We start from the raw sequence: 25,016 nt of genomic DNA, 5'->3' as shown, positions 1-25,016 counted from the left end.
GATGTCATTTCCACCAGCACTAAGACAGATAATGGGCTTGTTCCCTTTACATGACATAATATTATCCAACCTGTTGACTATGTCACCAACACCAGCTCCTGGGAGGTACACCCTCTGTCTGACCTTCCTATCTCTGTTACAAAAAGCATGGTCCATATATCTTATCTGAGAATCTCCTACAATTAGAATATTCTTAACGTGATTAGCAGGGGAGTCAGTGGTATGTTTAACCTTGCTAACCACTGAAGTACACTCATTCTGGAAAACAGAGAATCGATTTCCTACCTTCACATCTTCTCTGTTAACCTTCCTTATCTTCCTTCTTCCTGAATTGTGAACCACTTGCCCCTTAACCCTTTGAGGGTTTCGGACGTACTAGTACGGCTTACGACCCAGGGTTTTTGACGTACTAGTACGCCTAAATTCTAGCGCCCTCAAATCTAGTGGGAGAAAGCTGGTAGGCCTTCATATGAAAGAATGGGTCTATGTGGTCAGTGTGCACAGTCTAAAAAAAATCCTGCAGCACACAGTGCATAATGAGAAAAAACTTTGACCATTTTTTTGGAATAAAACAGCGACTTTGCACTGTATTTTCATATGGTATTTATTGTTTTATTCTAGTTTTCTTGGTCTCATTTTATAGAATGGAAGACATATTACAGAAATTGAGATGATTTTGACTGGTTTTACAATGAAAGATACCTTGAAATTGAGCTCAAAGTAGCAGAAATGTTCGATTTTTACCAAATTTCAAAAGTAAACAAATCGTGCCAAGCGTGCAATACACGTCAACTGGTGAGTCTAATATTCTTTCACAAGTGCACCAATAATATTTATACCATTTTTTACACTAATGCAGTATGCATAACAGTAAATCTTATATTTTTTGTGAGAATAAAAAAAACTCTCTTAGAGTCAGTTGAGTTTCTGAGGTCATTACAAAGCACCTTTCAAACAGAGCTTTTGTGTACAGTTTCTTGAAGTTGGAAATAACCTGCTGGTCCATGGGCTGCAGGAGAGGAGTGGTATTAGGAGGCAAAAACTTCACCTTAATGAAGCTCATGTCCCCATAAAGTCGCTCTGCCACGTCTGTAGGATGACCAGGGGCATTGTCTAACACCAGGAGGCACTTAAGTTCTAATTTCTTTTCAGTTAGGTAATCTTTCACATTGGGGGCAAATGCATGGTGTAACCAGTTATAGAAAAATTCCCTAGTGACCCATGCCTTACTGTTTGCCCTCCACAGCACACACAAATTATCCTTGAGGACATTCTTTTGCCTGAACGCTCTGGGAGTTTCAGAGTGATACACTAATAAAGGCTTCACTTTACAATCACCAGTAGCATTGGCACACATGAGAAGAGTAAGCCTGTCTTTCATAGGCTTATGTCCTGGGAGTGCCTTTTCCTCCTGAGTAATGTAGGTCCTGCTTGGCATTTTCTTCCAGAACAGGCCTGTTTCATCACAATGTTCAGGTTTCAGTCCTTCAGTTTCTATGTACTCCTTGAATTCCTGCACATATTTTTCAGCCGCTTTGTGGTCCGGACTGGCAGCCTCACCATGCCTTATCACACTATGGATGCCACTACGCTTCTTAAATCTCTCAAACCAACCTTTGCTGGCCTTAAATTCACTCACATCATCACTAGTTGCAGGCATTTTTTTAATTAAATCGTCATGCAACTTCCTAGCCTTTTCACATATGATCGCTTGAGAGACGCTATCTCCTGCTAGCTGTTTTTCATTTATCCACACCAATAAGAGTCTCTCAACATCTTCCATCATTTGCGATCTTTGTTTCGAAAACACAGTTAAACCTTTGGCAACAACAGTTTCCTTGATTGTCTTTTTTAGTGATGGTTGATTGGGGTTTCTTGTACAATTGACGAGGTCGGCGATACGCACTTCAATTTCATACTTATCAATGATCTCTCTTTCTTCATTTCAATGGGTATCTTACTCTTATTTACGGTTGGCACTAGAAGCTTTCTTGGGGCCCATGGTCACTTATTTTCCAGAAACAGCACTGAAAACACTGTAATAATACGAAATATTCCGAGTGTATGCCTTGAGACGTGACTAATGACCAGAGGAATGTCTTTCTTGTTTATTCTGGACCCTATTCGGAAATTGGGATCTTTTGAAATTTGTGTGAAATTGGCAAAATTGCTAAATTCTGACCACTGTACTGGATAGTTGAGTTTCATAAATGTGTTGTTTATTGCACCCATTCGATAGAAAAAATGGAGTTCTAGCGAAATATTCATGTTTTTTGTCGACTAGCACAGTGGAATTGGCCGAAAATGGGGCTCAAAGTGGGCAAAATCGCCGATGTGTAAACATCGCCGAGACCGCTAACTTTGGGAGAGCATAATTCCGTAAGTTTTCCATCAAATTTCAAACTTTTGGTGTCCTTATGATCGGGAAAAGATTCTCTATCTTTTCATAAGAGAAAATAATTTTTTTTTTTTTAAATTTGGCCGACCCTGAGAACGAGTTTCGGAGAGGGCTTGTCGACCCTCAAAGGGTTAAAGCTGCTGCAACTCTTTAGCTCACTGCTGGCATCCTTTTCCTCACCAGCTCCAACCATCGCACACTCACTCCCAAACCCATCTAGGTGAAGCTTCAGCCTCCTATTTTCCTCCTGAAGAAGTAGAACCTTGTTCTTCAACATTTTAACCTGAAATTCCAAAGCACTACAGCAGGCCATGGTGCTCAGTAACACCCCATGCTAATTCCTGGATAGCTTAGAACAGTGACCACACATGACCTCTGACCTAGTGTACTGACCTCTGATCTTAATGTATTTGCAGTATGAAAAAAAGGGAGCCTGCTCCATGCACTGCATGATGGGAACAGCTAACCTCTGACCCTACATTTAGGTTACAATGGCAATTTTGGAACTTTAGGGTAAAATTCATTTTGCTGTTTCTTGGTGTCATTAAATTGACTGGAAGACATAATAATGATATTGAGAAAATTTTGGTTGGTTCCATACAAAGTTGCCTGAAAGAGACCTCAAAGTGGCAGAAATGGTTGCTTTTAAGCAATTTACCTGGAGAAGGGTAGGGGCCCCCCTGCTCCCTCAGTTTGTTTTATGGATTTTTAACCCTTAAACTGTCCAAACGTATATATACTTTTTTTCTACATTTGAAAATGTGTAAAAAAAACATAGATCTACTTTTGGAGCACTACGGATTTGGATGTCGATTTATTTGGACTGTTTAAGGGTTAATAGATCTATCTACATCAGTTATTGGGGGTTCCAAACCATGAATAAGCATTCCTGGTTGTCTCGATACTAACCATAGTACAGAAAAGGCATGCTGGTAATGCTGGAGGTGCTAAAGAGAAATAAAAATGAAAGTCTGTGCATTTTTGAAAGAAAAACAAGAAAACTGTATGATGAGGATTTAATAGCCCCAAGTGTTGTATTACTTATTCACATTTCCTCTGGAAGGAATGTATGATAGCTATGACAAACACAAGCTTTCCTGAAGCTTCACTTAAATGAGTTTATTGAATAAGCTTTTGATTTAGGTTTTGGGAACAAACATTTTTTTGCTATTATCTTCATGGGCACATAAACAGTACATTTTTTTTTTTATTTTATTAACACATCAGCCATCTCCCACCAAGGCAGGGTGGCCCGAAAAAGAAAAACTTTCACCATCATTCACTCCATCACTGTCTTGCCAGAGGCACGCTTAAATTACAGTTATAAAATTGCAACATTAACACCCCTCCTCCAAAGTGCAGGTACTATACTTCCCATCTTAGGACTCAAGTCCAGCCTGCCGGTTTCCCTGAATCCCTTCATAAATGTTACCTTGCTCACACTCCAACAGCATGTCAAGTCCTAGAAACCATTTGTTTCCATTTGCTCCTATCTAACATGCTCATGCATGCTTGCTGGAAGTCCAAGCCCCTTGCACACAAAACATCCTTCACCCCCTCCCTCCAACCTTTCCTAGGCCGACCCCTACTCCACCTTCCCTCCACTACAGATTTATCACTCTTGAAGTTATTCTACTTTGTTTCATCCTCTCTGCATGTCTGAACCACTTCAACAACCCCTCCTCAGCCCTTGGATAACCTATTTAAAGTCAAACATTGTATACATATTTGGATGTTTAAATCTTGTTACATCCAACTAGGCCTAGTAAGACAGCATGAAATGACATCTACAATATACAGTAGGGCCCCACTTTTCGGCATTTCACCTTATGGCATTCCGCTAATATGGCGATCTCAAATTACTACCACAACTTTCTATACAGCAAGCAGTCTTTCAAATACAGCATGTGCCACCCGGTTTGTTTGTATTCTCCATGAGCACATCTCTCTATTATGTAATAATCACTCTGGGACACATTAAATGTCTAATTTTACATCACTGTAGACATTTTCATTAATCCATCTATGATATTTTCTTCAAAATTATATAAGGAACACGTTACATAGCATATAAACATGCTGCTTATATGCTATGGAGGTGTGGTTGCCAGCTGGAGGGAAAACATTATGTAATACTAATAATAATCACTTGTGGGCACATTAAATATCTTATTTTATGTTAATATAGACATTTTCATTAAACCATCTATAATATTTTCTTCAAATTATATAAACACATTACATAACATATAACCATTTTATGTTTATATACTCTGGAGATGTGGTAGCCGGGCGGAGGGAAAACATTACGTCACTCCCCTTAATACATAATGCTTTTGTTTACAATTCTCGGCATGAATTATTCATTACTCCTTCCTTTGTTTATGATGGCATCTGAAGGTAGTTGTTAGAAACGATTAAACTCAGTGAACGTGGTATGTCGATGGTAATAATATGGCTCTGGGCCACATTAAATATCATGTAGCTATGTAGGTAGGTGTAGGTATGTAGCCCAGATGGTCTACATACCTACATTATTATTATAACTGATAATTATACTTATGTGTACCTGTACCTAAGTAAACTTACACACTGTGCTGGCATGCAGGTACACATCAAAATCACTAAGAGTGTCTTATTAGTCTTGAAGATGCCACATTAATAATGATAATAATAACACAATAATAATCGCTCTGAGGAGCTTTAAATGTCAGATAAAACGTTAATATAGACATTTTTCTTAATCCATCTCAATACGCCCCACAGTAGAATAAATTAACATAAATATGAGATGTGGTAGCCAGGTGACTTGTAAGACTTGTGGTTGCCAGGCAAATTGTAGGACTTGTGGTAGCCAGGCGACTTGTGGTAGCCAGGCAATTTGTGGTAGCCAGGCAACTTGTGGTAGCCAGGCAATTTGTGGTAGCCAGGCAACCTGTGGTAGCCAGACAACTTGTGGTCCAACATCAGAGAAAATGTGTCACTATAACATTACTGGGGGTAACTAGAAAATTATTCCTTTCGTATGCCTTCACTCAGGGCGACATTTCTTCTAAAAATGGTGTTACATGAGAATGGGAGTGTTTCTCTTTACTTATTTTACTGTATCAATGTGGAGACAACTTGTACACAATGTAAAGTGACGAAAACCAGACGTGTTCATCTGGTTTGTTTCATTACGTGTGGGTGGGGTGGGGAGGGTGGCCCCTGCAGACTACCCATACTTCCCACACCTGACTTCCTACAAATGAAATGCACCTCTCACCCTACATTAAGACTAAATATTTTAAGGTAATTAAGGAATGTACTGCATATGTATTTTATCGCTCTGGGGAGCTTTAAATATCGTAGTATATTATGTGTGGGTGGGGAGGGGTGGGCTGACCTAGCTGGCTACCATACCTCCCAAACCTGAAATTAAACTCACCTCTCACCCTACATTAAGACTACAAATATTTTAAGGAAAGCAATGGGTGTACTGTATGTGTATTTTACTTTTTATTGTTTTGATGCCTAGTTCTATTACTAACATTATATTATTTTTTTTTTTTTTTATTATCACACCGGCCGATTCCCACCAAGGCAGGGTGGCCCGAAAAAGAAAAACTTTCACCATCATTCACTCCATCACTGTCTTGCCAGAAGGGTGCTTTACACTACAGTTTTTAAACTGCAACATTAACACCCCTCCTTCAGAGTGCAGGCACTGTACTTCCCATCTCCAGGACTCAAGTCCGGCCTGCCGGTTTCCCTGAATCCCTTCATAAATGTTACTTTGCTCACACTCCAACAGCACGTCAAGTATTAAAAACCATTTGTCTCCATTCACTCCTATCAAACACGCTCACGCATGCCTGCTGGAAGTCCAAGCCCCTCGCACACAAAACCTCCTTTACCCCCTCCCTCCAACCCTTCCTAGGCCGACCCCTACCCCGCCTTCCTTCCACTACAGACTGATACACTCTTGAAGTCATTCTGTTTCGCTCCATTCTCTCTACATGTCCGAACCACCTCAACAACCCTTCCTCAGCCCTCTGGACAACAGTTTTGGTAATCCCGCACCTCCTCCTAACTTCCAAACTACGAATTCTCTGCATTATATTCACACCACACATTGCCCTCAGACATGACATCTCCACTGCCTCCAGCCTTCTCCTCGCTGCAACATTCATCACCCACGCTTCACACCCATATAAGAGCGTTGGTAAAACTATACTCTCATACATTCCCCTCTTTGCCTCCAAGGACAAAGTTCTTTGTCTCCACAGACTCCTAAGTGCACCACTCATTCTTTTTCCCTCATCAATTCTATGATTCACCTCATCTTTCATAGACCCATCCGCTGACACGTCCACTCCCAAATATCTGAATACGTTCACCTCCTCCATACTCTCTCCCTCCAATCTGATATTCAATCTTTCATCACCTAATCTTTTTGTTATCCTCATAACCTTACTCTTTCCTGTATTCACCTTTAATTTTCTTCTTTTGCACACCCTACCAAATTCATCCACCAATCTCTGCAACTTCTCTTCAGAATCTCCCAAGAGCACAGTGTCATCAGCAAAGAGCAGCTGTGACAACTCCCACTTTGTGTGTGATTCTTTATCTTTTAACTCCACGCCTCTTGCCAAGACCCTCGCATTTACTTCTCTTACAACCCCATCTATAAATATATTAAACAACCACGGTGACATCACACATCCTTGTCTAAGGCCTACTTTTACTGGGAAAAAATTTCCCTCTTTCCTACATACTCTAACTTGAGCCTCACTATCCTCGTAAAAACTCTTCACTGCTTTCAGTAACCTACCTCCTACACCATACACTTGCAACATCTGCCACATTGCCCCCCTATCCACCCTGTCATACGCCTTTTCCAAATCCATAAATGCCACAAAGACCTCTTTAGCCTTATCTAAATACTGTTCACTTATATGTTTCACTGTAAACACCTGGTCCACACACCCCCTACCTTTCCTAAAGCCTCCTTGTTCATCTGCTATCCTATTCTCCGTCTTACTCTTAATTCTTTCAATTATAACTCTACCATACACTTTACCAGGTACACTCAACAGACTTATCCCCCTATAATTTTTGCACTCTCTTTTATCCCCTTTGCCTTTATACAAAGGAACTATGCATGCTCTCTGCCAATCCCTAGGTACCTTACCCTCTTCCATACATTTATTAAATAATTGCACCAACCACTCCAAAACTATATCCCCACCTGCTTTTAACATTTCTATCTTTATCCCATCAATCCCGGCTGCCTTACCCCCTTTCATTTTACCTACTGCCTCACGAACTTCCCCCACACTCACAACTGGCTCTTCCTCACTCCTACAAGATGTTATTCCTCCTTGCCCTATACACGAAATCACAGCTTCCCTATCTTCATCAACATTTAACAATTCCTCAAAATATTCCTTCCATCTTCCCAATACCTCTAACTCTCCATTTAATAACGCTCCTCTCCTATTTTTAACTGACAAATCCATTTGTTCTCTAGGCTTTCTTAACTTGTTAATCTCACTCCAAAACTTTTTCTTATTTTCAACAAAATTTGTTGATAACATCTCACCCACTCTCTCATTTGCTCTCTTTTTACATTGCTTCACCACTCTCTTAACTTCTCTCTTTTTCTCCATATACTCTTCCCTCCTTGCATCACTTCTACTTTGTAAAAACTTCTCATATGCTAACTTTTTCTCCCTTACTACTCTCTTTACATCATCATTCCACCAATCGCTCCTCTTCCCTCCTGCACCCACTTTCCTGTAACCACAAACTTCTGCTGAACACTCTAACACTACATTTTTAAACCTACCCCATACCTCTTCGACCCCATTGCCTATGCTCTCATTAGCCCATCTATCCTCCAATAGCTGTTTATATCTTACCCTAACTGCCTCCTCTTTTAGTTTATAAACCTTCACCTCTCTCTTCCCTGATGCTTCTATTCTCCTTGTATCCCATCTACCTTTTACTCTCAGTGTAGCTACAACTAGAAAGTGATCTGATATATCTGTGGCCCCTCTATAAACATGTACATCCTGAAGTCTACTCAACAGTCTTTTATCTACCAATACATAATCCAACAAACTACTGTCATTTCTCCCTACATCATATCGTGTATACTTATTTATCCTCTTTTTCTTAAAATATGTATTACCTATAACTAAACCCCTTTCTATACAAAGTTCAATCAAAGGGCTCCCATTATCATTTACACCTGGCACCCCAAACTTACCTACCACACCCTCTCTAAAAGTTTCTCCTACTTTAGCATTCAAGTCCCCTACCACAATTACTCTCTCACTTGGTTCAAAGGCTCCTATACATTCACTTAACATCTCCCAAAATCTCTCTCTCTCCTCTGCATTCCTCTCTTCTCCAGGTGCATACACGCTTATTATGACCCACTTCTCGCATCCAACCTTTACTTTAATCCACATAATTCTTGAATTTACACATTCATATTCTCTTTTCTCCTTCCATAACTGATCATTTAACATTACTGCTACCCCTTCCTTTGCTCTAACTCTCTCAGATACTCCAGATTTAATCCCATTTATTTCCCCCCACTGAAACTCTCCTACCCCCTTCAGCTTTGTTTCGCTTAGGGCCAGGACATCCAACTTCTTTTCATTCATAACATCAGCAATCATCTGTTTCTTGTCATCCGCACTACATCCACGCACATTTAAGCAACCCAGTTTTATAAAGTTTTTCTTCTTCTCTTTTTTAGTAATTGTATACAGGAGAAGGGGTTACTAGCCCATTGCTCCCGGCATTTTAGTCGCCTCATACGACACGCATGGCTTACGGAGGAAAGATTCTTTTCCACTTCCCCATGGACAATAGAAGAAATAAAAAAGAACAAGAGCTATTTAGAAAAAGGAGAAAAACCTAGATGTATGTATATATATATATGCATGTGCGTGTCTGTGAAGTGTGACCAAAGTGTAAGTAGGAGTAGCAAGATATCCCTGTTATCTTAGCGTGTTTATGAGACAGAAAAAGAAACCAGCAATCCTACCATCATGCAAAACAGTTACAGGTTTTTGTTTCACAGTCATCTGGCAGGACGGTAGTACTTCCCTGGGTGGTTGCTGTCTACCAACCTACTACCTATATATGTTATATATGTTAGTGTAAACTTGCTACCTGGCATTTATATGCATTTATAAGTGGAAAAAAATGCCGTTCTGCTTTCCGGCGATGTCTGCTTTCTGGTAGTAGCCTGGAACCTAACCTGCCATATAAGTGGGGCCCTACTGTAAATTGTCAAAAACTTTATTAATATTGATGAACTAAGAATTGAAAAGTTTTTTTTTTTATTTTCAGGTTGTAATGGCATGTAACCCAATTTTTCCCATAAGTTGTTCACTCCATTCATCACATTTTCACCTATAGTTCTATTTTTGTGAAATGTAACCCATGCAAAATACAGTTGCCTGCTGTACTTAAAAACAACTTTGGAATTTGATTCAAACTTACATAGATCAGATATAAATGTTAAACATAGTTAATGAAACCTTTTTATCCTCATATTAACATTGCCTATTTTAATATGCAAAGTTTTATTTTCTTAAGATAATCATTACATTTGATATTGTTATCTTTAGATAATTATTTTAAACTTAGCACTTAAATAATCTAACTTCAGCCATATAATATCATGTACAGTAGTTTAAAATTCTTGTTTTAGTCTGCTCAAAATGTTCTCCATAACCAAGGGCTTTTGATAGCATATGAAACAGATGTCCCATAATTTTTCAACAAAGATATACATTTTGAAAAAAAAATTGTACAGTTAATGCATTTAATGAATGCAGGGTGTCTTAATCTATGTGTTAATCTAGTAGTATTTATGGGTGTGTTTGTTCTGTGCTTTTATTCACTTAGTATGTCTAGTCAGTGCGTGTGTGTTTGGGGGAAAGGGCAAGGAAGTGTTAGGTTTTTTTATTGTACAGAGCAGCAGATGGCCATTTGATTTTAATTTTTTATTGTACAGAGCAGCAGATGGCCATTTGATTTTAATTTTTTATTGTACAGAGCAGCAGATGGCCATTTGGTTTTAATACTCATGAAAGTTCATCACTTATTTCCTTTTTCTCTTCTTCCTAATTATGCCCAGACTATACTTAGCTCTATTAAAAGAATCCTAAAGTGTAGGTGTAACCTCAAAAAGGTTTGAGGGAGGGGGTAAAGGAGGTTTTGTCTTCTTACTACTGTTTGTCCTTCTCTTTTCTTCCTCCACCCAAGAACAGGCATAAAATTAAATCATGGTTCTATATAGAAGGTTCTATATAGAAAATAGATTTATTATCTAATATGTATTTTTAAAGATATTTTACTAATTTTAACCACTAAGCTGACGAGAACATAAATTTGTGCCAGCTGGAAAAATACCATTGGCGTATCTTTGTCTAAATTCTAGGACCTTCAAAATGGCCATGATTGGCCAGGTTAAACCTGCATCAGAGGAACAGACCTGAGCCATATGTGTGTATAATATAAAAAAAAAAGTTGCAAGGCATTGTGATAACCAGAAAATACCATTTCCCTAGCATTATTGAACTATAAGAAAACATAAGAATAGGTCACCTTCAGGCCTTCATATCTTCATAAGTACTACTATGATTTTACTCATTCTTGTATTATTACACCCCTAAAAAAAAAAATTTTTTTTTGCCAAGATAAAAAAAATAATTTTGTTTTTCAGAATCACTGACAGCAAGGGCATATTTATTTTAGACCCTTCAGCAGTTTAAGGATTGATGAATAAGTAAAGAAATATATTTGACCAGACAATTATCACTCATTTATATAAACCATGTCATGTGTTTTGTTTTCATAGGGGCAACTGCAATTGAGGATAAACTTCAAGATGGTGTGCCTCAGACTATAGCAAATTTAGCCCTAGCTGGCATTAAAATCTGGGTTCTCACTGGGGATAAACAAGAAACTGCAATCAATATTGGATATTCATGTCAGGTAATGCCACTGGAACCCTTCTGGTATCTTTGTGTGTCTGTATGCCTTAAATAATTCAAAGGAATACTGTTCATCTCCCACCAAGGCATATGTTTATTTGTGTTGCATATTCATGTAGTTTCTCTTGTTTGTTAATTTTATGCTTGTTTTATTGTGTGGTATGTCTTCTTTTTTTTCAACGCACTGGCCTTATCCCACTGAAGCAGGGTGGCCCAAAAACAAAAAAGTTTCTTTTTTTTAACTTTAGTAATGTATACAGGAGAAGAGGTTACTAGCCTCTTGCTTCCAGCATTTTAGTCACCTCTTACGACATGTGGCTCATGGAGGAAGAATTCTGTTCCACTTACCCATGGAGATAAGAGGAAATAAGCAAGAACATGTATGTGTAGTGTGACCTAAGTGTAAGTAGAAGTAGCAAGATGTACCTGAAATCTTGCATGTTCATGAAACAGAAGAAACCCACCAGCAATCCTACCATCATGTAAAACAATTACAGGCTTTCGTTTTACACTCGTTTTACCTATTACTAAGAGAGAGGGAGAGAGATAGATAGATAGAGATAGAGAGATGTGTGTGTTTGTGTGAGGTAGTAGGTTGGTAGACAGCAACTGCCCAGGGAGGGAGGTACTACTGTACTGCCAAGTGAGTGTAAAACAAAAGCCTCTTATTTGTTTTACATGATGGTGGGATTGATGGTGTCTTTTTTCTGTCTTATGATCATGCAAGATTTCAGGTACATCTTGCTGCTTCTACTTACACTTAGGTCACACTACATATACATGTGCAAGCATATAGTATATACATTCCCCTCTGGGTTTTCTTCTATTTTCTTACTAGTTCTTGTTCTTGTTTATTCTTATCTCCATGGGGTAGTGGAACAGAATTCTTCCTCCATAAGCCATGCGTGTTGTAAGAGGCAACTAACATGCCAGGAACGAGTGGCTAGTAATTACTTCTCATGTATACATTACTAAAGTTAAAAAGAGAAACTTTTGTTTTTCTTATTGGGCTACCTTGCCTAGGTGGGATACGGCTGATTTGTTTAAAGAAAGATATATATTTTTTGTGGCTATGAGTGCTGAGTGACTTTTATGCTCAAAGTGCTCTGTCAATGTCACAACTATAACCCCCATAGTAGGGTGACCTAAAAGAAGCTCCCACACTCTTGGTAGAAATATTGACATATACCTCACCTAAAATAAGACCAAAAATTAATGAAATTTAGCTAGGGAACAAATAAGATCTCAAGAGCCACTTGAAAAGAAAAATGTATTTGAAACCGTATCCCAATATTGTAGGTGAAGTTTACTCTTTTGTCATATTATTCAGTACCTAAATATGTCTTTGGTAACAGGAAAGTTAGAGAAAATTTGAGAATCATGTCAGCATCATAGATCAAAGAGCAAAATCTTAGTCTAGAAAATAAAATGAGGTTGGGAGAGAGAGTTGTATTGTAAAACGGTGGCAAGTACAGTAAGCCTTCATTTTAATGGACCTTGATTTAATGGACCTGTAGAAATGTGGGTTAAGTGATTCAGAAACACTGGATAAAGACTATTGGTTACAATATTATCTACTGCTGGTACCATCACATCAAACATTATTACTGTAGAACTAGTCACCACAGACAGTAGGGCCACCAACCACCCATTGCCCTTCTATTAGTCATTTACATTGAGATCTTGTACCTGCTGAAATAGTGAGGTGTACAGTAACTGTAGTATATTACTTTTACAGTTGTTGACTGATGAAATGGTTAACATATTCATCATCGATACTCAAAGTGCCTCAGAAGTTGAAGATCAGCTGCAGAAATTTCGTGAAGAAATTAGAAATGTGTCGGCCACCAAGCGTCCAAAAACAAACGTTTCTGTTGTAACCTTCAGGTAATATATGTGACTTATATTGTAACCTTCAGGCAGTATATGTGACTTATATTGTAACCTTCAGGTAGTATATGTGACTTACATTGTAACCTTCGGGCAGTATATGTGACTTATATTGTAACCTTCAATTAGTATATGTGACTTACGTTGCAACTAAATTGTTGTGTTTTTTATTTTTAGGCATAAAAATTGAGGACGTGAATTTACAGCCTTAGGTCTCTATGGATTCTTTTGTTCCAGAATTATTTTGTTCATGTGCATGTCCAGGTACATTAGGGCCTCGCTTTATGGTGTTTCACCTTAGGACATTCTGCTAATACAGACATTTCAAATTATGACCAAAGTTCACTATACGACGTCCCCCCCCCCTCCCCCACCCCGACTTTCTAATACAGTCACTGCATGCCACCTGGTTTGTTTACATTCTCTGTAAGCTTTGTAAGCACCGCATCTCTTCATTATGTCTGCAAACTATCTAAAATTTCAGTTGTTTTAAAGTTCTTTCTTTCAACACACCGGCCGTATCCCACCAAGGTGGGGTGGCCCAAAAGGAAAAATGAAAGTTTCTCCTTTTACATTTAGTAATATATACAGGAGAAGGGGTTACTAGCCCCTTGCTTCCACCATTTTAGTCTTCTCTTACAACACACATGGCTTAAGGAGGAAGAATTCTGTTCCACACACCCATGGAGGTAAGAGGAAATTAACAAGAACAAGAACCAGAAAGAAAATAGAAGAAAACCCAGAGGTGTGTGTTTTTTTTTTTTTTTCAGCAAACTGTCCATATCCCACTGAGGCAGGGTGGCCTAAAAAGAAAAACAAAAGTTTAGCTTTTTAAATTTAGTAATCTATAGAGGAGAAGGGGTTACTAGCCCATTGCTCCCGGCATTTTAGTCGCCTCTTACAACACGCATGGCTTGCGGAGGAAAAATTCTGTTCCACTTCCCCATGGAGATAAGAGGAAATAAACAAGAACAAGAACTAGAAAGAAAATAGAAGAAAACCCAGAGGGGTGTATATATATATGCTTGTACATGTATGTGTAGTGTGACCTAAGTGTAAGTAGAAGTAGCAAGATGTTCCTGTTCCTGAAATCTTGCTTGTTTATGAGACAAAAGAAAGACCAGCAATCCTACCATCATGTATATCAATTACAGGTTTCGTTTTTACACTCGCTTGGCAGGACGGTAGTACCTCCCTGGGTGGTTGCTGTCTACCAACTTGCTACCTAGGTATATTTTATATATTCTTTCTTTCAACAAACTGGCCATATCCCACTGAAGTAGGGTGGCCCAAAAAGAAAAAAAAACAAAAGTTTCTCTTTTTAACTTTAGTAATGTATACAACACACATGGCTTACGGAGGAAGATTTTGTTTTACTTCCCCATGGAAATAAGAGGAAATAAACAAGAGCAAGAGCTACTAAAAAAATAAAAGAAACCCAGAAGGGTGTGTGTATATATATGCTTGTACATGCATGTGTAATGTGACCTAAGTGTAAGTAGAAATAGCAAGATGTACCTGAAATCTTGCATGTTTGTGAGACAGAAAAAAGACACCATCAATCCTACCATCATATAAAACAAGTACAGGCTTTCATTTTATACTCGGCAGGACAGTAGTACCTCCCTGGGTGGTTGCTGTCTACCAAGCTACTACCTACATATATTTTATATATGCAGTGGTACCTCGGGATACGAACAGCTCAAAACTTGAACAATTATGTAGTGTATTTTTTTTTTTTCAACAAGTCGGCCATCTCCCACCTAGGCAGGGTGACCCAACAAGAAAGAAAATCCCCAAAATGAAAATACTTTCATCAGCATTCAACACTTTCACCTCTCTCATATATAATCACTGTTTTTGCACAGGCGCCCAGATACAACAGTTTAGAAGCATATATGAAGATACAATATAAAAAGTGACCTGAAATAATTACAATATCAGGGCCCCAATTATATATATACCATCCTATTACACATCCCACCAAACTGACAATATCTCAAACCCCTCCTTTAAAGTGCAGGCATTATACTTCCCATTTCCAGAACTTAAATCTGGCTATATAAAAATAACCGGTTTCCCTGAATCCCTTCACTGAATATTACCCTGCTCACACTCCAACAGCATCATATTGAAGCATAATAAACTCGCCTTCCTCTTGCCTCCTACCTACCTCCTACACCAACAAGAATCAATAAAGGTTAAGTGTGATGTTAAATGTTCATTTATCCATTTTATTAGTGCTTTATATTTATTTGTCATTGTTTTCTGTATGTAAATCTATATTTAATCTTTAAAAAAAATTATTTTTTGTTAATACTTTTGGCTGTCTGAAACGGATTCATTGGGTTTCCATTATTTCTTATGGGGAAAATAGATTCGCCAATCGCGAATTTCGCCAGTTGGCAGACTCTCTGGAATGGATTTATCACGAAACTCGGGGGTCCACTGTATATGCACATATAGTCACTGGACGTGTTCCTAAAATTGCTACAGCTTGTGGAAGGTTGTGTGTGGGTAGCCTTCGTTATGGATGTGCTGAGAGCAACGTGGCTGATGTCACATGACACATTACACAACCACTACCACCCATTACCCATTTCTTCCCCAACAAGCATGCTGTCTTTCCCACCACCCATATGGAAATAAGTCACTTTGACTTTTTTGAGTTATCCTAAGTTGATAGTTGTCTGGGTTTTCAGCACTATTTCTAATATCCTGGGCATTGCTTTCAGTCACAAGCTCCTCAGAACCATGAAATTCATCTTCACTGACACTTTCATATGTGTTGGAGCTATTACTTGGGAATAGAAGAGTCCCAATTCACTGGGGAGTGAGGTATTTCTTACCACAAAGCATGGTAAACAAGGACTACTGAAATGGGACTCCCACAATGCATCACTGGCTCTCCAATTTTTTTTTTTTTTATACTGCGCACACTGACCGTGTAGACCCATTCTCTCACACGTAGGTCTACCAGCTTTCTCCCGCTAGATTTGAAGCTGCTAGAATTTTGGCATACTAATACATCACCAACACTGGCTTGTAAGCCGTACATATATGGCACCGACAGTGAAAAGGTTTAAAATAAAAAATGAAAACTGTAGTTAATAGATAAAATTATTTTTGGGATATACACAATCCACATCAATTATGAGCAAACAGGTTGAACTGTACATCTCTTAAAGAGTAAATGTATGTATTCCAGTAGCAGGTTAACATACACTGGGTACAGTAAGGTGATCTAGCACTTATCCCTAAATACTCCAGTAATTAATGTTGCCCTTCCTGACCCTTCGTATCTCGCTGTTGCTCTGTTGTAATCATACAGTTTTTAACTCCTGGTAGTACTCTGCCTGTCTCCTCTGGAATGTCTTGCTTGCATGGTAGTCTTGTGTAGTAAACTGCACTGTCAAGGGCTTTCTTATAGTCAAGAAAAATATGGTCAACTCATCCTTCTTTTTCCTCTCTTCTCTCTATTCTTTTGTTATATTTTAAACAGTTAGTATAAGTATAGCTCTCTGTCACTATTTTAGTCACAATTAAAATATAGAAAAAAATTGAGCTATTTTGGAAGGCGGGTTAATATTGGATAAATTTGTAATTTTTCATTCTTTCATGTTATTGACTTTCAGTTGCTTGCAGTTATATATACCCTCTGTCAGTGGTATGTTATGTATATAAGTAGGAGTCTGTTACTAGTGTCACAATATAGTAGTGTGTCGGTTGGCTAATGTCACTGAACGGTCAGTGACTCTTAACCTCCTTGAATTCAGATCCCAGCACCACCTGCAGGCACAGTCATTTAGGATATAGACACTAAGCCCATGAGATTATGACTCACATGTATCACAACTATCTACTTGATAAACCATCTGCCTGTACGCTACATTAGTTGTACAGTGGAACCCCGGTTATGGGCCGATTTGAAAATTGAGCACTTTTATCAGCGAAATTGTTCTGGATATCGGCCATGCTCTCAGAAATAGGCCATATGAGACGCGTCACCACTGACCAGTGACGCTCTTCCTCACGCGTATCACACTCAGTCTGCGTGCCTTTCTCATTGGATTAGGAATACTTTGTGGCTTCATCCATTGTTTCTGGTCTTTTTTTGTAGATTGCAACTGTGAAATAAGCCACCATAGGGCCAGAGAAAGTTCAAAGTTCCAGCCCTTTGGTAAAGAAGGTGATAAACACGATAGAATTCAAGAAAGAAGTTATAGCAAAATATGGAAGTGGCATACGTGTGTCAGACCTCGCCAGAATGTATGGCAAATCAACATCGACAATCAGTTCCATCCTGTTGAAGAAAGCAGAAATCGAGGAAGCTGATTTTGCGAAAGGGGCAAATATGCTAACGATACGGAGGTCACAAACAGTTGAGGATGTGGAGAAGTTGTTGTTGTGGATCAGTGAGAAACAATTAGTGGGAGATAGTGTTTCGGAGGGTATAATTTGCGAGAAGGCAAGGCAGTTGTATGCGGATCTTGTATAGAAAATGCCAAGAACAAGTGCTGCTGTTAGTGAATTTAAGGCCAGCAGAGGCTGGTTCGACAGATTCAAGAAGCGTAGTGGCATACACAGTGTTGTAAGGCATGGCGAAGCTGCAAGTTCTGACAAATGTGAGGCCGAAGCATTCACTCATGAATTTAAAGGGTACATAGAGGCTGAAGAATTCCTCCCCCAACAAGTGTTCAGTTGTGATGAAACAGGCCTCTTTTGGAAGAAAAGGCCAAAGAGGACCTGCATCACGCAGGAGGAAAAGGCACTGCCAGGACACAAGCCTATGAAAGACGGGCTAACTTACTTGTTCTGTGGTAACACAAGTGGGGATTTCAAAGTGAAGCCTTTACTCGTGTATCACTCTGAAAATCCCCGACTCTTCAAAAAAATAACGGTGTCATGAAGAGTAAATTGGGTGTGATGTGGAGGGCTAACAATAAGGCATGGGTCACGAGGCACATTTTCCTTGAATGGGTCAATGAAGTGTTTGGCTTGAGTGTGAAGAAATACCTCCTGGAAAATAAATTGCCACTCAAGTGCCTTCCGGTAATAGACAGTGCTCCTGCTCATCCTCCAGACTTGGAAGACCAATTGTTTGAGGAGTGTAAGCTCATCAGAGTGAAGTTCTTGCTCCCTAATACCACTCCTCTCATCCAGCTCATAGACTAGCAGGTCATTTCTAACTTCAAAAACCTGTATACAAAAGCAGTGTTTCAAAGGTGCTTTGAAGTGACCTTGGACACTGAATTCACCCTAAGAGAGTTCTGGAGGGATCACTTCAATATCCTCCACTGCATAAGCCTTATAGATAAGGCTTGGCAGGGAGTGACTTCCAGGACTTGAAACTCTGGCTGAAGAAAATTGTGGCCAGGTTATGTCCTCGACAAGGACTTTGAAGGGTTTGAGGCTGACCCTGATAACCCTACACCTGTTGTGGAATGTACTGTATCACTGGAGAAGTCCATGGGGTTGGATGTGAGTGGCAAGGATGTGAAAGAGATGGTGGAGGACCACAGGGAAGAGCTAACCACTGAAGAGCTGCAACACCTTCAACTGGAACAGCAACAGACTGCAGCTGTGGATATTGCTTCAGAGGAGGAAGAGAGGGAAGAGAATGTGCCTTCTTCATTGATTAAGGACATTTGTGCAAAGTGGAGTGATGTGCAAAGTTTTGCGGAGAGTTATCACCCTGACAAAATTGTTACAACCCGTGTCTGCAACATGTTCAAGGACAATGTCTTGTCCCATTTTAGGCAAGCTTTACAGAGACACCAGAAACAGGCCACTCTGGACAGATATTTTGTACGATGGATCCACTGACTCAAGCTGGTCCTAGTAAAAGACAAAGAATGGAAGTAACCCCAGAAAGGGCTTTGATATCTGAAGTCCTTATGGAAGGGGATTCCCTTTCCAAACAATAAACTCTCCTCCCTCTCTCCTCCTCGCCTTCTTCCATATGCCAACATGAGTCTTCAATAATGGTATGTAATGTTCATTTATTACTAAAATTAGTTATGTATTTCTTTCTCATTGTTTTATGTATGTTAAACTATAGCTAATCTTCAAAAAATGTATTTTTTGTTAATAGTTTTGGGTGTCTGGAACGGATTAATTGTATTTACAATAGTATTTCTTATTGATTCGGTTTTAGGCCATTTTGGATTTAGGCCAGCCCTCTGGAACGGGTTACTAGAATGGAACACAAAATATGTATACTGTAGCAGTCTAGAATACATGCTGTAATTGCCTATTTGATAACTCTCTTTAGCATTTTTTGCTAAAATACTGTACATATGTGTTTTATTTTTTAGCTCATTGGCTGTCTTCCACAGAGACAGGGTGACCCAGAAAAGAAACACTTTCACCATCATTCCTGTATTATTTAAAATCCATTATAAACTTTATTTTGGTTTTTATTATATTATAGATCAGCGAGGGGCTTGGACTTCCAGCAGGTGTGCATGAGCGTGTTCGATAGGAGTGAATGGAGACGAATGGTATTTTGGATCTGACGATCTGTTGGAGTGTGAGCAGGGTAATATTTAGTGAAGGGATTCACGTAAACCGGTTATTTTTATATAGTCGGACTTGAGTCCTGGAAATAGGAAGTACAATGCCTGCACTTTAAAGGAGGGGTTTGGGATATTAGCAGTTTGGAGGGGTATGTTATGTATCTTTATATGTATATACTTCTAAACTGTTGTATTCTGAGCACCTCTTTCTGGAGTTTATCTGGAGAGAGTTCCGGGGGTCAACGCCCCCGCGACCCGGTCTGTGACCAGGCCTCCTTAGGTCATTGTCCCAGGGCAAAAACAGTGATTATGTGTGAGTGAGGTGAAAGTGTTGAATGATGATGAAAGTATTTTCTTTTTGGGGATTTTCTTTCTTTTTGGGTCACCCTGCCTCGGTTGGAGATGGCTGACTTGTTAAAAAAAAAAAAAAAAAAAATCATACTATTTTCCTTCAAAAAATATCTTACAAAGATTGATTTTTTCTAGGGTAAGTTTATTTTTCCAGGATAAGAAAGGTACTTCAATCTACAATTTTTCATCTTTGTAAATAATTTTACTAATTTTTTATGATTTGTTTTTGACCACTAGTAAGATCATTTATCCTTACAGTGAAGATGAAGATGACGTAGGAGGGACTAATGCAACTGATTCTGGGGAAGCTAATGGAGATTTTGCACTAGTCATCAATGGTCATTCACTGGTGTTTGCTCTCAATGCTAAATATGAGAGACTCTTCCTAGAAGTTGCAAGTCATTGTAAGTATAGCTATGTATATGTACTTGGTTACCTGTTACAGAATAGTCTAGAGACTATTTTAGTGTAGATAAAATATTCAAATGTTTGATTAGATGATGAGTAAGGAAGCGAGTGAATGAGTGTGTACTCGCCTATTTGTACTCACCTATTTGTGGTTGCAGGGGTCGAGTCACAGCTCCTGGCCCCGCCTCTTCGCTGATTGCTACTAGGTCCTCTCTCTCCCTGCCCCATGAGCTCTATCATACCTCGCCTTAAAACTATGTATGGTTCCCGCCTCCACTACGTCACTTTCTAGGCTGTTCCATGGCCTGACTACTCTATGACTGAAGAAATACTTCCTAACATCCCTTTGATTCATCTGAGTCTTCAACTTCCAATTGTGACCTCTTGTGTCTGTGTCCCTTCTCTGGAACATCCCGTCTTTGTCCACCTTGTCTATTCCGCGCAGTATTTTATATGTCGTTATCATGTCTCCCCTGACCCTCCTGTCCTCTAGTGTCGTCAGGCCGATTTCCCCCAACCTTTCTTCGTAGGACAATCCCCGTAGCTCTGGGACTAGTCTTGTTGCAAACCTTTGCACTTTCTCTAATTTCTTGACGTGCTTGACTAGGTGTGGATTCCAAACTGGTGCTGCATACTCCAGTATGGGCCTGACGTAAATGGTATACAGAGTCTTAAACGAATCCTTACTGAGGTATTGGAACGCTATCCGTAGGTTTGCAAGCTGCCCGTATGCTGCAGCAGTTATCTGATTGATGTGCGCCTCAGGAGATATGCTCGGTGTTATACTCAGCCCCAGATCTTTTTCCTTGAGTGAGGTTTGCAGTCTTTGGCCATCTAAGCTATATTGTGTCTGCGGTCTTCTTTGCCCTTCCCCAATCTTCATGACTTTGCATTTGGCAGGGTTAAATTCAAGGAGCCAGTTGCTGGACCAGGCTTGTAGCCTGTCCAGGTCTCTTTGTAGTCCTGTCTGATCCTCATCCGATTTGATTCTTCTCATTAACTTCGCATCATCTGCAAACAAGGACACTTCTGAGTCTATCCCTTCCGTTATGTCATTCACATATACCAAGAACAGCACAGGTCCTAGGACTGACCCCTGTGGAACCCCGCTTGTCACAGGCGCCCACTCTGACACCTCGTCGCGTACCATGACTCGTTGTTGCCTCCCTGTCAGGTATTCTCTGATCCATTGCAGTGCCTTTCCTGTTATGTGTGCCTGATCCTCTAGCTTTTGCAGTAACCTCTTGTGAGGAGCTGTGCCGAAGGCCTTCTTACAGTCCAAAAATATGCAGTCGATCTACCCCTGTCTCTCTTGTCTTACTTCTGTCACCTTGTCATAAAACTCTAGTAGGTTTGTGACACAGGATTTTCCTTCCCTGAAACCGTGCTGGTTGTCAATTATACACTTATTGCTTTCCAGATGCTCCACCACTCTCCTCCTGATGATCTTCTCCATGACCTTGCATACTATACACGTTAGTGATACAGGTCTGTAGTTTAGTGCCTCGTCTGTCTCCCTTTTTAAAAATTGGGACTACATTTGCCATTTTCCATACCTCAGGGAGTTGCCCAGTTTCAAATGATGTGTTGAAGATCTTTGTTAATGGCTCACACAATATCTCTGCTCCCTCTTTAAGGACCCATGGAGAGATGTTGTCTGTTCCCACCGTCTTTGAGGTGTCAAGCTCGCATAGCAGCTTCTTCACCTCCTCCTTGGTTATATGTACCTCATCCAGCACTTGCTGGTGTGCCCCCCTGTTCTGATTTCCTGGAGTCCTACTGGTTTCCACTGTAAATACCTCTTTAAATCTTGTGTTGAGCTCCTAACATACCTCTCGGTCGTTTCTTGTGAATTCCCCATCACCTTTCCTGTCTGATTACCTGGTCCTTGACTGTTGTTTTCCTCCTGATGTGGCTGTACAGCAGCTTTGGGTCAGTCTTTACTTTTGATGCTATGTCATTTTCATATTGTCTCTGAGCCTCCCTTCTTATCTGTGCATATTCGTTTCTGGCTCTTCGGCTAATCTCTTTATTTTCCTGAGTTCTCTGTCTTCTGTACCTTTTCCATTCTCTAGTACACCTAGTTTTTGCCTCCCTACACCTTTGGGTGAACCAAGGACTCGTTCTGTTCTTCCCATTATTTCTGTTTCCCTTGGGAACAAACCTCGCCTCTGCCTCCTTGCATTTTGTTGCCACATAGTCCATCATTTCTTGTACTGGTTTTCCTGTCAGTTCCCTCTCCCACTGAATGTCTTGAAGGAAGTTCCTCATGCCTGAGTAGTTTCCCCATTTGTAGTTTGGTTTTTCCCAGCCTATTTCTGCTACTCTCTCCACTTGGAGCTCAACTATGTAGTCGAAGCACAGAACCACATGATCACTAGCTCCCAGGGGCCTTTCATACATGATACCCTCGATGTCCGAACTACTCAAGGTGAATACAAGGTCCAGTCTTGCTGGTTCATCCTCTCCTCTCTCTCTGGTAGTGTCTCTAACATGTTGATGCATGAGGTTTTCCAGTACCACATCCATCATCTTGGCTCTCCATGTTTCGGGACCCCCATGGGGCTCCAGGTTTTCCCAGTCAATCTCCTTGTGATTGAAATCACCCATAACTAGTAACTTAGCTCCCCCCATGTGTGCTCTCCTGGCCACCTCGGCTAGTGTGTTGATCATTGCTCTGTTGCTCTCATCATATTCTTCTCTTGGCCTCCTGCAGTTCTGTGGTGGGTTGTACATTACTGCAATTATCACCTTATGTCCCTCAGACTGGATTGTTCCTACTAAGTAGTCCCTTTCGCCTGTGCCATCGATTCCTTCCATTTTCTCAAAACCCCACTGGTTTTTAATGAGCAGTGCAACTCCTCCTCCCCCTCTCCTCCCTCTGTCTTTCCTGAGGATTTGATATCCGGATGGAAAGATTGAATCTGTTATTATTCTGGTGAGTTTTGTTTCTGTGAGTGCTATTATGTCTGGGGATGTCTCCTTGATTCTTTCGTGCCACTCCTCATACTTGTTTGTTATTCCATCTGCATTTGTATACCACACCTTCAACTTCTTTTCTAAGACTGTGGTCTGGGAGGTGTATTGGGGTTGGGGAAGTGGGAGACCTGGTAAGGAACTATGGGTTGTTGCTGTGGGGGTGGAGTTTGTAATGTAGTGGGTGGGGGCATTGGATGTGGCATGGGTGTTTTGATTTAGAGTGTTTGGTTGCACTGGGGTTGACCTGGTTGGGAGGCTTCTATAGAAAGTTGTGAGGGAGGCTGTATTTGATCTTCTTCCTGGGTCTGGGATCTCCTGTCTGTCTTCTCCATCCCCTCTCTTTCCTCCTTTCGCCTTTGTACCATCTCTCTCAGTTTCTGCCTTTCTTCTTGTGTTCTGTCGCGGTCGAGATACACCTTCCTGTATGCCGGCATGTCCCTTAATCGTGCTTTCTCCTGCAGGATCCTGTTCCGAGTCGCTTCTGCCTTGAAGGTCACTTTCACTGGCTGGGTTCTTTTTTTTACAAACCCCCCTATTCTCCGAAAATTTTCCAGCTGGGTCATGTCGTCTTCTCCTATTGCTTTCATGATGCTTTCAATTGCTTTTTTTTCCCCTTGATTTCTTGATTCATATGTTTCCCCTTCAACTTCCTGGAGCCCATACACAAAGAGTGACCTCACCCTTTCATTCTCCCACTGCATATCCCTGTGTATCCCCTCATTTAATTTGGTTTCCTCCACTGCAGCTTTCCTTTCTTCAGTTTCACTAGCTAATGTACTTGGGCTCAGTGGCCTGTCATTTTCCCTTCTCGGCTTTCCTTGGGCTCTGTTGTTGTCTGTTAGGGCCTCCACATAAAGCTTAGCTCTTTCATTTACTACAGTCTCTTCTGATAGAGCTTCTCCATACAGTTGTGCTCCTTCTTTCCCTACTGTCCCCTTATTTGTGGCTGAGGTAGCAGTCTCTGTTGTCAATCCCAAAATGTTCTTTAGTTCTTTAGGCTGTTTCAGATTTTTCAGTTCTTCTTCTAAACTCTGTATCCTAGCCTCTGCTGCTTTGACATGCACCTCCCACTTCCTGCTTTCCATATCTATCCTCTCTTCCATTCTCATGCTAAGTTCTTCTAGTTTCTTTTCCCATTCATGATCCCATTTTATAAGCTCTGCTGCCCAATCTTCCTTTGCAGCTTCCTCCTCCTGTCCCTTGGTTTTTCTTGTTGCTCTCTGGCAACCCATTTTTTTTTTATCCTGATTGCCTCAGAGTGGGAAACCTATGTAGTTCTGTATGTTATGTTAGTAGTGTGTATGTCAGAGTGTGGGGGGGGAGGTAATGGAGGAACTGTGGCTATGTGGGAGAGGGGTGGGGAGGGGAGGGTGAACGAGTGTGTGTGTGTGTGTGTGTAATTTTGTGTGAAATTATGTGTGGGTTTATTATGTACTGAAAGGTAGGTGACTTGTGCATTGTAATGTAAGT

General features: G+C 40.2%; 1 protein-coding gene across 1 annotated transcript in view; it reads left to right on the top strand.

The window, feature by feature from the left end:
* The window catches only part of ATP8B (ATPase phospholipid transporting 8B), a gene marked incomplete in the record, with an annotated part of 560,409 nt that overhangs the window by 492,265 nt on the left and 43,128 nt on the right, over positions 1 to 25,016 (top strand). The window contains 3 exon segments of the mRNA XM_070095976.1: positions 11,265 to 11,401; positions 13,139 to 13,287; positions 20,418 to 20,567. Of these exon segments, the coding sequence (XP_069952077.1) occupies positions 11,265 to 11,401; positions 13,139 to 13,287; positions 20,418 to 20,567 (436 nt within the window).

This window comes from Cherax quadricarinatus, chromosome 51 (genome assembly GCF_038502225.1).
Source record: "Cherax quadricarinatus isolate ZL_2023a chromosome 51, ASM3850222v1, whole genome shotgun sequence".
Lineage (NCBI taxonomy): Eukaryota > Metazoa > Arthropoda > Malacostraca > Decapoda > Parastacidae > Cherax > Cherax quadricarinatus.
The sequence above is the reverse complement of the archived record's forward strand: the minus strand, read 5'-3'. Positions and strand labels throughout refer to the sequence as shown.